Source organism: Lathamus discolor, chromosome 7 (assembly GCF_037157495.1).
Source record: "Lathamus discolor isolate bLatDis1 chromosome 7, bLatDis1.hap1, whole genome shotgun sequence".
Taxonomy (NCBI): domain Eukaryota; kingdom Metazoa; phylum Chordata; class Aves; order Psittaciformes; family Psittacidae; genus Lathamus; species Lathamus discolor.
In genome coordinates, this window is record NC_088890.1 from 342,621 (window position 1) to 356,314 (window position 13,694).

General features: G+C 56.0%; 1 protein-coding gene across 1 annotated transcript in view; it reads left to right on the top strand.

Moving 5' to 3' along the window:
* The first annotated feature begins 314 nt into the window (after positions 1–314).
* Positions 315–13,694, top strand: part of PLXND1 (plexin D1) — a 74,403-nt gene continuing 61,023 nt past the window's right edge. Inside the window, exon 1 of the mRNA XM_065687730.1 lies at positions 315–1,734. Coding sequence (XP_065543802.1) covers positions 415–1,734 — 1,320 coding nt within the window. The 5' untranslated portion in view covers positions 315–414. The remainder of the gene's footprint in view (positions 1,735–13,694) is intronic.

Here is a 13,694-nt window from a genome sequence, read left to right on the forward strand (position 1 = left end):
CCCTGTCCCGCCCCCCGCCGCCTCCTCCCGCCTGCCCGTCCTGCGCGAAAACGCGAAGGAGGCGGTGGAGGCCCGCAGGAGGCGCGGCCGAGGCGGGGACCGGCGCCGCTCTGCCCGGTGCTGCCCGGTGCTGCCCGGTGCTGCCCGGTGCGCGGTCAGTTCCCTGCGCTCGCGCGAGGGGCCCGCAGCGGGACCCAGCGGGTACCGGCGAGAGGGCGGGGGTGGGCGGGCGGAGGGAGGGAGGGAGCGAGGGAGGCGCGGTCGAGATCGCGCCCCGCCGCCCCCCGCCGCGGCCGCCACTTCCCGCGGGCGTCGCTCGGCGGCGGGCGCTGCCTCCGCAGGAAGCGGCCCCGCGGCCCGGCCCCTCCCGCCGCTCGGCGAAGGGCTCATGCACTCTGCGGCGCGGGCGGCGGGATGGCTCCGGCTCCGGGCGCTGAGCCGCGGCCCCCTGCGCTGCTGCCGCTGCTGCTGCTGCTGCCGCTGCTGTCGCTGCTGCCCGGCCGCGCCGCCGGCCTGGAGGTGCAGCGCAAGTTCCTCTCGCCCACCCCCACCAACAACTTCGCCCTGGACGGCCCCGGCTCCCGCGTCTACCTGGCGGCCGTGAACCGGCTCTTCCAGCTGTCGGGGGGCGAGCTGGCTCTGGAGGCGGAGGCGGCGGTGGGGCCGGTGCTGGACAGCCCGCTCTGCCACGCGCCGCAGCTGCCGCAGGCCTCCTGCGAGCACCCCAAGGTGCTCACCAACAACTACAACAAGATCCTGCAGCCCGACCCCGAGCAGGGCGTCCTCGTCGTCTGCGGCTCCATCTACCAGGGCCTCTGCCAGCTGCGCAGCATGGCCAACATCTCGGCGGTGGCCGTGCGCTTCCCGCCGGGCGGCAGCGACCCAGTCACCGTCTTCCCCAGCATGCTGAACGTGGCGGCCAACCACCCCAACGCCTCCACCGTGGGGCTGGTGCTGCGCCGCGGCGGCGGCAGCGGGGCGCGGCTGCTGGTGGCCGCTACCTACACCGGCTTCGGCAGCCCCTTCTTTCCCCGCAACCGCAGCCTGGAGGACCACCGCTTCGAGAACACGCCCGAAATCGCCATCCGTGCCCTCAACGCCCGCGGGGACCTGGCCAAGCTCTTCACCTTCGACATCAACCCCTCCGACGACAACATCTTCAAGATCAAGCAGGGCGCCAAGGCGCGGCACAAGCTAAGCTTCGTCCGCGCCTTCCTGCAGCGCGGGGCCGCACCGCCCGCCCGGCGCCCCTACGCGTACCTGGCGCTCAATAGCGAGGCAAACGCGGGCGACAAGGAGAGCCCCTCGCACAGCCTCCTGGCCCGCATCTGCCTGGGCGAGGCGGCCGAGACCACCCTCAACGGCAGCGGCGAGACCAAGAAGCTGACCGAGTCCTACATCCAGCTGGGGCTGCGCTGCGGCGGCGCCAGCGACGCCTTCACCCGCCTCGTCTCCGTCTTCCCGGCGCGGGCTGCCTGGAGCAGCCCGGCGGCCCCGGGCCCGGCCCCGCCGCCCCCCGAGGAGCTGCTCTTCGGTGTCTTCGAGCGGGCAGGGGCCGGCGGCGGTGGGGGGCGGCCGCAGTCCGCACTCTGCGTCTTCCGCTTCGCAGAAATCGAGGAGACGATCCGGGCTGCCCGCAACTCCTGCTTCGTCAGCCCGGCCGCCGGCATGGTCACTGTGCTGGACAGCGTGGTGCAGGGAACCGGTCCGGCCTGCGAGAAGAGGAACATACAGGTACGGGCACCTGCAGGCGAGGGGAGTGGGGACGGGGCATCCCGGGCGGGGAGACGGCGGGAGGCAGCGGCCCCGTCCCGTCCGGTCCCGTCCCTTTCCTGCTGCTTCCGCACCGCTTCCCCGGGTGGGAGCGCGTTCCGCGACCGAGTGCGCTCCGGTGACCCCTTCCCCGCGCTTCGCTCTCTTGGCTCCCCGCTCCGCTCTCTCCGTGCCCCGCGCCGGTCCGTGCTCTCGCGGGAGCCGTGTCACGCCGGTCACATCGTCAAAGCCGGCCGGCGGGCTCGTACCGAACAGAGAACGTGTGCGTGTGTGTGTGTGTGCTGCTGGGGACGTGCGTGTGTGTGTGCTGCTGGGGAGCCCCCCCACCCCGCCGGGGCCGCCGTTGCTCCCCGGCCCCGTTCCCGGTCACTCGCAGGACGTCTCCCTCGCGGCGCACCCCGCGTGGCACCCGCCGGTCCCGCCGCGGCCGGACGCGCACACATCGGCTGCTTTATTCACCGGCTGCCTTGTCCTGCGCGGTCAGGGCAGAAGTTTTGCCATTGTCGCCGTTTGTTACCAAGTGACCGTAAACGTGAGATAAAGGCGCCGCTTTAACCCTTCACTGAAGATACGCGGTGCTTGGGGGGGGGGGGGGGGGGGGAAGAAGGGAAAAGGGGCTGCTTCAGCTCTGCATTTTTCCCTTCCTCTGGGAAGGAGGCATAACTCAACTCCGTCAAAGATCGTAAAAACATCTGTTTGGTTTCAAAGGCGAGACAGAGCGTTTGGGCTCAGGCTTCCCCGTGCAGCGGCAGTGACACAGAGAAAGGTTTACCATGGTAACCCGACTGCTCTGTGTGGCATCTCTACACTATGTTCAGATACGTAGCCTTAATGCAGTGGCTCATAGACCTACTCCAGCAAAGTTGAATAGTTTTTCCCCAGTGGCAAAGTGCAAGCTGCCTGACAGCCAGGAAATCTGGTAGTTGTCCTGACACTTGAGTTAACTCCACAAAGACTTGGGGCGTTTAACAAGGGGTGCCCAGTCCTGAAGCCTTGGCATGGTGGCAGTTCTCAGAGGAGTCAGGAATGCTGTTTGCAGGACAGGGGGGTACACACAGTTCTGGTTGTCTGTGGCTGAAGCTCAGCACCCTGCGAGTTAGCCCTCAGCCCTGGCAGGGTTGAGCTGTTCCTACCAGGCAGGTCAAGAGGAGATATTGTGGCTGAGGGTTCTGGAAGGAGCTTTTAGTTACCAGTCTATCTGTGAGTGCAGGTCAATGCCAGAAGAACACCCAAGCGAGCAAGGAAATAACTAGCACTGGTCTGTTGAAGATACTGAGTGCTATATCCAGTAAGCTATTTGGACAGCTAATTCCCTAAGGACTCCAGGGAGACTCAGTGCAGAAGTGATATTTCACTCCATCTTTGGGTCTGGCCCATCATGCTGTTCTGCTGTGGAGCGTGCTAGGGGTCCTTACCTCTGCGTGCTCCTGGTAAGGTGAGGAAGGTGACCAGAAGTGTGTTGTCAGCTGATGCCAGAAAGGCAGCCTGCGGAGGACAGGGATGGTTGATAGGCAATACGAGGTCTGAGGAGCCTCACCAGTGCTGTTGGAGTCAGTGGAAACCCTCTGTATTTACCACTGCAGCGAGACAAGGCCGTGAGAAAACCTGCTTACATGAGGCAGCAGAATGGCTGGATGGGGAAAACCACATTCTAGTCCTGACTAACGCTGCTGCTGTGTTGCTGACCTTGAACCCATCCTTCAACCCTAGATGCCTCAGTTCCCTGATTTGCTGCATTGCATTTATTACTATTATTCGGAAACACATGTAGCGTAAGATTGCCTTTGTAAAGCTGCTTTGAGATCCTTTGATGTTAAGTACAGCAGGATATAAATGAAGCGTACCATTAATATTTGTTCATGCCTAATATTTCTATGCTTCCCATTTTTTGAAGTGTATTCCTCTAAAACCGCTGACCAAGGCTGCTGGGAAGCCTTCCTACCAGTCAGAAGGAGAGCCTTTCAGGTTTTTTGCTTTTTACTTAATCATTAGAATTGCCAGCAAGTTAAGAAGCTGTTTCGTTTCCAAGTCCCAGAGTGGCAGTGTCAAGAGAAGAGTTGTGATATTGTGTTTCTTTGTGCTGCGAAAACCTAACATCAATTTCCACCTTCAAGACAATGAAATACTCTAATACACTTTGTGTCCAGCCCTGGGAACGCAGCAGGAAAATGTATTAAAGCAGCAGCTGCTTTGGTCGAGTGGATCAGCATGTAGCTGCCTTCCCATTCTGAGCTCCACTTCTCCACCCGCTAGTGGGTTTCCTGCTTGTCTTCAGCCGATGCCTCACTGGCGGTTGCTCTGGTATTATCAAAAGTGTGCTTTATTGGTTCTGCCTGTGGACTAGGTGGTTGGGTTTTAAGCTCCTTCTGGAAGAAAAAATAAAAACCTAATGATGGCCTGATTCATTCTGAGCTTGCTGGGATGAAGTAGTTGGTTGTTACAAACAGGGAGCGCAGGCTGTTAGGCGTAATGTGGTGTGAAAGGAAAATCATTGCCCCCTTGTGTGCTCTTCTGTCTAATTGAATGCTTCTCTCCTGCAGCACTCGGTTGTGTCTCAGCCAGGGAGCTGCAGCACTGGCTGCCAGTGACAGGTTTCAGGAGGGTGCCCTCAGCATGCTGCTGTCCCCATGGCACCACTGTGGCAGTGCTCGCTGATGAGGGTGCAGGCTTGTCACCCCTCAGCATCATGACGAGAGGCCGGCACTGGTAGGAGGGGCTTTTCCCCAGTGCAGGGAGTTCTCTGAGGCAGTTGCGGTCAGTGTGGTGGCAGCCACTTGTTCTGCTCTCGCCGTGACCATGTGGGACTGGCCATGCAGGGGCTGCCGAGGGTGGCTGGGTCTCCTCTGGCTGGTAGGGGAGCCTGTGTGGCTGGTTGGCCTGTGTCCCCAAGCCTGGGCAAGGGCAGTCACCAGCTCAGCCTGGGAATGGGCCCATCACTTTGGTGGAAGCACTAACTTGCAGTTAAGCACATCCTTAACAGCTTTGAGAGATGTGGCAAAAATGTGCAGAGGAGGATGGTCTGGGTCAGGAGTGGAGGCTGGTTGGTTGTTCTTCTTGAGTACTGCTGAAAAGTCACTTACCAAGGAGGTGAATTTGCCGTAGCAGCTTAGGGGAAGAAGGATGTACTGGGGAAGGATTTAGTTTGATTGGGTTCTTGTACTGAGAGTGAGTGGGTGAGCTCTAGGATTGCTTTCCCTCAACAGAAATAGCTTTTTATAATGAATTTTGTGTCAAATACTGGGCTGTCTTTGTAACTCCTGCAGCTAAAATGAAATACTTGCATGGAGTCACTGCTGCGTTTTGCCCACTCGAAGCCTGGGTGGAATTTGGACTCAAGCCCCCAGGAATGAAAAGGAGTATGAGCTCTCTGTAGCAGACTATCTTTAACATCATTGGCAGCAATGCGCTGACAGAGTTTATCAAATCCCAAGGACAGTGAGTGGGTTTACTTCATATTTGAACTGTTCTGCCCCAGCAGGATTAAGGCCCGGTGGGTTTGAAGGTCATGTAGGCTGCATGGCTGGAGCGTGGTGTGGCTGCGGTATCCAGAGCCCTTGCAAAAGCTGAGCAGGCAGAGCCCTGTGAGGAGGCCGCTGGCCAGGGAGGAGCGTGTGGGTGTCCCAGCACCTTCCCCCCCAGTGCCACTGAATGTAAAGGTCTGGCTGTTCCTGCGGTGCAGGCAGCCAAGCTGCATCACAGCCACGTCCCTGTGGAGTGACCGCCCCCCAGCACCCTCTCACCACCGCCCCATCTCTGAACCTGGTGTGCAGGCACCTTTGTGCTGCTCCAACCAGCAGCTGCCTTTTTGGCCAACAGTGAGGATGGCTGCCGGGGGGTCCCAGCCCTGCTCTCCAGCCCCAGCTGCAGCACGAGGGCGAGAGAATGTGGATGTCCAGGCACCTCTGCAAACCTCCCTGCTTTAGGTGTCCAAGCAGTGGCTGATGTGGGGGTCTGAGTTTAACACAAAACAAAATGCTCCATGTCATGAACAAGCGTGCTTGAGGACATGCTGAGCTGGTGACCCCATCCCACACTCGAGCTGCGCCCGACTCCTTGTCTGCTGTGGTTTCTATGTCGAGCCCCACGCTGTCTTTCTAAAAACTCCCAGAGAGGTAACTAGGGAAAGTAGACTTCTATTCATTAGACTTAGATTTGCTTGCCAAGGATCTGCATCTCTCTTGGGAAATGTTTTGGGGTCTGCAACTCAAAAAAGGCTGAAAATCCGCTTTGTTTCCTATGCTGAAAAACATAGGCAAGACTGCATGGGATAATCGTGTGTTTCAGCATTAATTCTCAAGTTTCTGGCTCTTGTGGCTTCATGTCAGATCCTGCATGCTCATTGAGCGCAGTGTTTTGTGGTATAATGATGAGATACCCACCAGTGAGCTTTACTATACCGGGTTGTTAAATAAAACGAACTCCTTGGGTAGGCTGTATAAACAATCTCAATATATATGTATGCCTGGGCATAGAAATGTGGTTTGAAACTAGGCAGAAAATGTTCCCAAAGAAAAAAACCCATATACACGTGGGAATATGACAAAGCATCTACTTACTGTCCAAATATACTGTGGCATCTCCGTGGGATTGGGTTTTATAGGAACTGAGTTACTTTGAAGTGCTGGTTTATACCAATTTAGAAATTCCAAACATGAGAATAAATGTGCCTCTAACATTACATCTCCTCGAATAAATCTGGAGGATTAGCCACAGAAAGGAAACTGGGAATTTACACTTAATTTCTGCACTAGAGATGGGGCAGGAGTTCTTGCAGCTGACTTAATTTCTGCTTTTCACAGAGCGTGACGTGTTTGGGGTTCCTAGCGCGCACCTGAAGGTGCGAATGCTGTTACTGCAAAGCTGCACCACGTTGTGGCATTGCTATAGTCTGTTTCTTCGAGTCCTTGTCCATGGGGGGCCCGGGGTGCCCCATATGAGGGGTTCAAGCCACAGCCTGAGCCTTGCTTGGACTCTGCAAGACTTTGGGCCCCAACCCAAGTACTGCGTACGTGCCCTGCCACTCGCCTGGTATTAGTGGGTCATGGCCAACTGTTGGGTGTATTTCCTTGGGAATTTATGCGGAAGCACAGCCTTCTGCGGGCAGCCACGGCACAGGCAGGCAGCTGCGAGCGGAGGGCAGGAGCCGTGTGAGCCTCATCCTTCCTGGGAAGGCAGGCTCAGCTCTGGGCTGCCGTGCCCGGGGCCTTCGCGGTGCCGAGGGCTGGTGCTTTGCGCGGAGCCAGGGAGTCTCCCAGGGAGCAGGTCGGTGCCCCGGAGCCAAAGGTGGGTGGTGGGAACGCACCTCACAGGCCCCGGGGCTCGCCCCTGCTTTGCTGCTCAAGCTCAGACAGATCCTAGATTGCAAAGGGAAATTCGGTCAAAGTGGCACAAGTTGCAGCGCCCGGAAACCAGAAGTTGTGCTGCTGTAGGTGGGAGAATGGAAAGTGGCTCCCGCCCTGGCAGAGTGCCCACCTGCTCCCAGGGCACAGGGCTGTGCTGGATGGTGCTGGCTGAGCACCAGGTCCTTCTGCAGGGGGATCTGAGCTCTCCCGTGGGTGCCTGTAGAGCCAGACCTGCAGCTGGCTGCGCGGACCTTGTCATTCTTGGGAGCTACATGGTCAAGCTGACCTGATCCAGTGAGCTCACCAAATCTCCTGTAAGTAAGTAGTGGTTTAGGTGGAAAACAGAAAAAGGATCATTTTGGCCGAGTCTAGTGTTGCCTGTGGAAGGTGCCTGGCAGCTGGGAGGGAGCTGGAGCATTCTGGAGAGGTGCTCATGTGATCATATAGAGGAGATTGTATCTCAGGAGCAGGCCCTTCACACAGGGGTTTTAACCACTTTTGTTTGTGTAGCCCCAGATGTTTTCCAGGGCAGATGTTTGGTTCCCACTCATGAACACGAAGGTGCTCCCTGGGAGCCCCGACAGGAGCCCCGATAGGAGCCGCAGGGTCTCAGTGGGTGGAAGTGAAGGGATTTGCCAGCTCTTCTCTGGTTTTTCAAAGTTTGTTTCATAGTGACTCAGAGAGAAGATTTGGGCTCAGGGCACCCAGGGAGGGGAATAAGGCACATAGAGATCTGGAGGGGTGCCTGGGGATGCTGTAAAAACACAGTGCTGTGCCTTGTAAATCCCAACAGGCACCAATTCAAACTCACAAGCTACCGCTCCGTGGTGATACTCTGGTGTGGTGACCTCTTCCAGCAAGTTGTTGGAAATGCAGCAGGTCTGAGCCCCTGGCTGTGGTAATTTAATGCAAACACCGGGCAAGCTGGATCCGGCAGCGGTTGGAAGCAATCAATTCCAACCACCTGAGCACCACCAAACGCTACCTACAGCAGAGTGGCTGCTCCTCCCGGCTTGGGCTCCTGTCCAGCACCCATGGGGACAACGTGTGCAGGAGTGTGACCACTCACAACAGCCAGGAGCAGGTAGATGCAGGTCAGGGCTCCTGACCTGGGGCAGAAATGGCTCCACGGCCATGGGCACGTGGCTGATGCCCGGAGGTGTTACTGCCTGTGCTGTGTGTGCCCGTGTGTGAAGAGCAGCCCGGCTGTGCCTGTGGTGTTGCTGCAGCCCCGTGCGCTCGCAGACCTGTTTGGAAACTCTTGGTACATGCACCAATCTGCTCGAGGGAAGTGTTCCTGCAGTGTTTCACAGGGGCAAGTAGGTGGTCAGAGGCTGCCTGATAGGTGCCTTGTCGTTGATAAGATGGTTGGCAGCACCAGTGTTTGAACTGAGGTCCCCAGCACATGTACCCAGGGGCATGGCGTGGCGGGTGTGAATGACCCTGCCTCTGCAGGAGAGATCTTCTTTGCTTGTCTGTTTGGTTTTTGTTTGGTTTGGGGTTTTTTTCTGGATTGGTAAGTAAAGTGATTGCAAGTCCTTATTTTCCAGTTGGGCTCGAACACCTTGTAGCAGGCGGAGGAGGTGGCAGACTGTCTGCAGCAATCTTCCACTTGGAGAGGCCGGCAGAATTTATTGACATTTTTGAGCAGAGGGAGCAGTCCTAATTCCTAACATCTGGATAACAGCTCTGCTGGCAGGCAGCGCTCTGGTGCAGCACAGGACGGCTTCAGGACTTATCAAACAGCCTGGAGGAGCCCATTAGATGAGGTGCGCTGATGAGCAGGGCTGGTATCAAAGCCCATGATGACTTTCTCTCATTACCTGCCAAGCGTCAGCGGGTCTTGTCCAGTGCGGGGAGTGTATGCTGGCTCCTTCTGCAGGTCTGTGCTGGGGGTTGGGACCAGGACATCCCCAGGGATATGGAGGACGCAGGGGACATGGCATCCTACAGCACCAACAGTGCAACAGTGGCCACTCTGCTCTGTGGTCTGAGCAGAGCTGACCTGCTGTTGCCAGCCCCTGTGCCTTCCTTTCCAGTTCAGCAGGCATTGTTTTTTGGAGGAAGGGACCTACAGATAGTCCCAGCCTTGTAGACAAGGGTCAAGAGGCACATAGGCTTGAGGTGTTTCTGTGTTGGGCAATGGGATAGGGGTTGACTTGGGTATTCAGGGTTTTTTCCATATTGGGGTTCTCATTTGGCTGTGCCTTCCCCTGAAGGCATGGCCGGAGTCGCACTCCCTGGGTTTGCTTCTGTGCTCCCGAGGGTGCCGCCACATGGGTGAATGGCAGCCATGGGTGCTGCAGGGCCCAGATGGAGTTCAGGGCTAGTGGTGGGGTGGGTTGAGTCCAGGCACAAGCCCCAGCTCAGGTCTCAGGGCTCAGTGAAGATGCAGGCTTGTGTTTTGATCTGCTGCACCAAACCCGCAGCGGTGGCTGTGCCGGCCAGCAGGATGTGGCTGATGCGGGGCAGCAGCGCTCTGGGTGGCTGGGACCAGCTGCTGGAACAAGGCTGCTGATTTTTTGGGCCTGAACCATTAGAGGGTCTTTGCTTTGACAAGATGCCTGCAGCTTACTTATTACTAGTGGCCCCGGAATACAAATCTTTAGATTCTAATCCAGACACAAAATTGCCTAAAAGTCTGGATTTTGCATACATGTACCTCAATTATTTGAAGGAAATTTGAAACTTGTATTTCCATTTCTGTCTTATCTCTGTTTAAAGTATTGTGCTGCTTCACACTGCTCCCTTCTGGAGCAAAAGCCCTTTGGCTATTAGATTTTCATCCCACTGTCTGCTGACTGCTGCCAGCATTCAATGGGTTGTGAGCTGCTAGTGGCCAAAAGCCATCTCTGGTGGATCGCCTAATTAAAAGGGGCTATTGAAAACCTGGCGTGATCTAGAAAGTGGCTGTGTGTAGAGTGACCTTTTTAGGAAGAGCTGGGAAAACTACAGCATAATGATGGCACTTGATGAAGAAGGGGAGATGTGAAGGGTGAGCGGATTTTAATGCAATATGAAATAGTTTCCAAGATTGTTTGCCTTGTGAGTCCCTGTCATCCCTCAGTACATCTCGTAGAGCCAGATGTTAGCTGCAGGCGGTACAAAGGCACTAGGATGGTGTGTTCTGACATGTGGTTCCTCAGAGGGCGGTGGGCACAAGTCTGGAAACCAGCTCATGCAGGGAATGGGCTCAGGCTGGGCTTTCGGCAGTCAGTGGCAGGTCAGCACATGGAGAGGAAACTGTGGTAATGTCTCTGCTTGAGGGAACAAACACCCGCATCTGGAGAGCAGCAGATACAGGTGATTTCTTCCTCACACTTCCTCACTTGCTTTGAATCGTGGATGTCCCTGGGGTGAGCTGAACAGCGGGAGGCAGGGATGGGTGTTCCTGGGCATTCCTCCTGGGATCCCGCCTGCTCCATCCGCCTCGGTGCACTGGGGCTCCCTGGCTGCAGAAGGCTATTTGGGCACTGCCAAATAAGCTGCTGAAGGAAGGTTTGAAGCTCTGGGGAGGAGCTGGGGTTGCCGTGTTGTGTCCCTGGGATCTCCCAACTGCAGTGTCAGTTTTTGATGAGCTTTGCAGTAAGCTGCGAATCTCAGTGGATCTTTGCGAACTGCCTTGGAAACATCAGTTTCTACAAATCTTGGATAAAAATATAAAACGGTAGAGAAATGAAAGGCTTCCATACTTGAACCAAAAAAGTGAGGTCTCAGTTGCTGAATCCAGTAAGACCATTGGTTTTTAACAAATTTTGAAATTATTAATATTATTCAGTTACTGTGATCTGAATTTCCTAGATGGGGGGGATGAGGTGGGGAGAGAGGACCTCCAAAGGTCCCTTCTGCTCAGTTAGTGAGGAAAAAAGGCTTATTTTTGACCTTTCCATCCCAAGCTACAGCAGCGGGCTGGGTGCTGGGAGCATGTGGTGGTGTTTCTGGATGTTGGTGCCAAAGCTGGTGTGCAGGTGATGTGCATGGTGGTACCCATGGGGATGCCTCTGTAGTGTGGGGCAGTGCTGGCGCTCAGGGGTGGGTTTTACTGAGAATGCATATAAGAATAGTAGAGTTCTGCTCATTATCTCAGAGCTTAATTGATTTGGCAGAACTAATGAGGAAAATACAGGAAAACATTTACTATAAACTACTGCTAAATAAAGCAGATTTGAAGTGACACGCAAAAGACCAGTTGTGCTCGGTAAGATGTTGTTACTTTAATGGATGCTTTTTTCAGCCCAGGATCGCACACATAAGTCTTCGGAGCACTCTGAGCACGTGAAGTGCTAAGTGTTGGGAGTAGCAATAACAAAAAGTAACCCCTGAAGACTGAGGAGCCAAACTCACTGTTCACCCAGGGCTCCTCCCTGTGGGAAGGAGTTTGAATAGTTTGAGGTTGGTTACTGAAGCCAAAGCTCAACATAAACGAGAAACACAGCCTGAGCGGTGAAAGGGGGGCTCCTCCAAGGAAAGAGTAACTAAGAAAATACAGCCTGAACAAATCAGGCGTCTTCCTCTGAGCAGTTTCAGAGGGATGTGTTAGTTGGGCTTCCAGTGTGGCGTGGGTGTCCTTGGGAAGAGGCGTGCTCGGCTGATCCGCTCCTTCCTTGTCCCTGAGGAGCAGGGCAGAGGAGCTGCATTTCCAGTGGGGGCAAATTTAAAGGACATACAAGCTCTTGCTGCTTAAACCCTTGCTGTTTTGACTATGACAACCCCTTTGGAGCCTGTTGTTTGTTAATCCCTCTGCCTGCCCATTCCTGAGGGATTTCATTGTATAATCTGAAGTATTGTATTTAATGCAGGATGAAGGCTAACATAATAAGCTTGACCAGCCTTCCTGGCGGCACGAAGGATGTGCAGTTTCAGTTAAACGACTGCTGCTTTTCTGTATTTCTGTGCTCTGAGCAGTGCCCGTGCACTCGCACGTGCCGCCTCAGCTCCCTGCAGGGCAAAGCGCCGGTGTGTGCCCGACCATGGCTTGAGCGGAGCAAGGACGGGGATCCTGTACCAGGGCTGCCGGGCTGGGGGAAGGTGTTCTGAGGGTTGGGCTGTGCAAAGCAGATCCTGCAGGACTCCTGTCGAAATTGCCCTCAGCTTCCTTTGCCAGTAGCTCGGCCTCAGGGTTAGCACATTTGTAGGGGTTTGCGGAGTGATGGGTGGCTGTGAGTCTGGACTTGTTCCTGCAGGAGGAGGTGGCAGAGGAGACCAAGAGGGTGATCGCAGTCTAGCTGCAGGCGTCCAACCTCGGTATCACTGCTGGAGCTGTGTCTAGCTGGTGCAGGCTCTGGGGACTCCTCGGAGCTCTTGCATCCTCCCTAGCACCCTGAGGGAAGTGTTACAGGCAACCCCTGCCCTTTCCTCCTGCACCTGCAGGACACAGCAGAGGATGGATGGCCACAGGGAGCCTGTGCATGTTCAAATCCTTGGGCTTTGTCCTCACCGTAGCATTGCCTTCAGCCCGGCTGTTCCCTGGTGCTGTCCCGGTCCTTCCCTCTGAGGTGGGCTCTGCAGGCAGCATGTCCATACATGATGTCTGGCGGGGCTGCCGCTGCTGGAACAGCAGCCAAAGCTTGGGTTTCATCTGAGATGAGGCACACTGCAGAAAGCATCTTCTGGCATAGCAAACCCCTCACCTCTGGTGGTTTGAGGTCTGCATCTGCGGTGGAGGTGAACGTTGCTGCTGCTGCTGCTTCAACACAGCAGCTTGGCCTGACCAGGCTCGGCACTGGAGGTTTGGCAGGAGGTCTGTGCTTTGCAGGCTCCCGGAAAAGTTTCTCATTTGCTTTCAGGGGCTGGTGGGCTCAGCCTGTGGGGTCAGCTCTGGCCCTGAGTCTGGCTTCAGGCACGCGGTCTGCCAAGCCTGTTGCCTGTGATGGGTGAGCACCTTGACTGTCACAGAGAACTCAGAAATCAGTGCAGGGAAGGACAAGGCGCATGGGCACCCAGGGCTGCTGGGCATCTCGCGCCTCTGACTCTGCAGGTTCTCATGCAGCACAGAGGAGGTTTAGGGAGGCAAAAAATCCCAGGAGAACCACTTGTCTGCAGAGTGCTCACTGCACCCGCCCTTCCCCAGCGGCCGTGGTCCTGGGCTCGCCAGTCTGCAGTAGAGAGAGGGAAAAGTGAGTTTTATAAGACGTGGAGGAAAAGCTTTCCTGTAAAATAAAATTGAAGAGGCTGAATACCTGCCAGGCATCAGGAGCTTTTTGGCATGGGGTGACATAGTGGTGGAGGGAGCAGCGGGTGTGCTGACAGGGCCATTTCTCAATGTGTGGCTGACGTGCTCCGGGGCTGGTGGTGCTGGCTGTGGTGTGGTGGATGCGCCTGTGGCAGGGGAGCAGTTTGACAGGGAATCTGGACATAGCTTTTCATTAGCTATTACTCCTCTTCAGCAAGACATTAACTTTCCCTATTCGGGGCTGGAGGCGATAGTCCCAGCTGCCATCCACCCGTGAAGGGGTGAGGTACATGGGACTGCACATGGATCATTGTGGTTTCCCAGAGCATGTCTGCAGGACAGGTCCCGACGGCTGCTGCTGAGCAGCTTTTGCACGCTCAAGGGAGCATCAGCTCCTGTGGATGCTG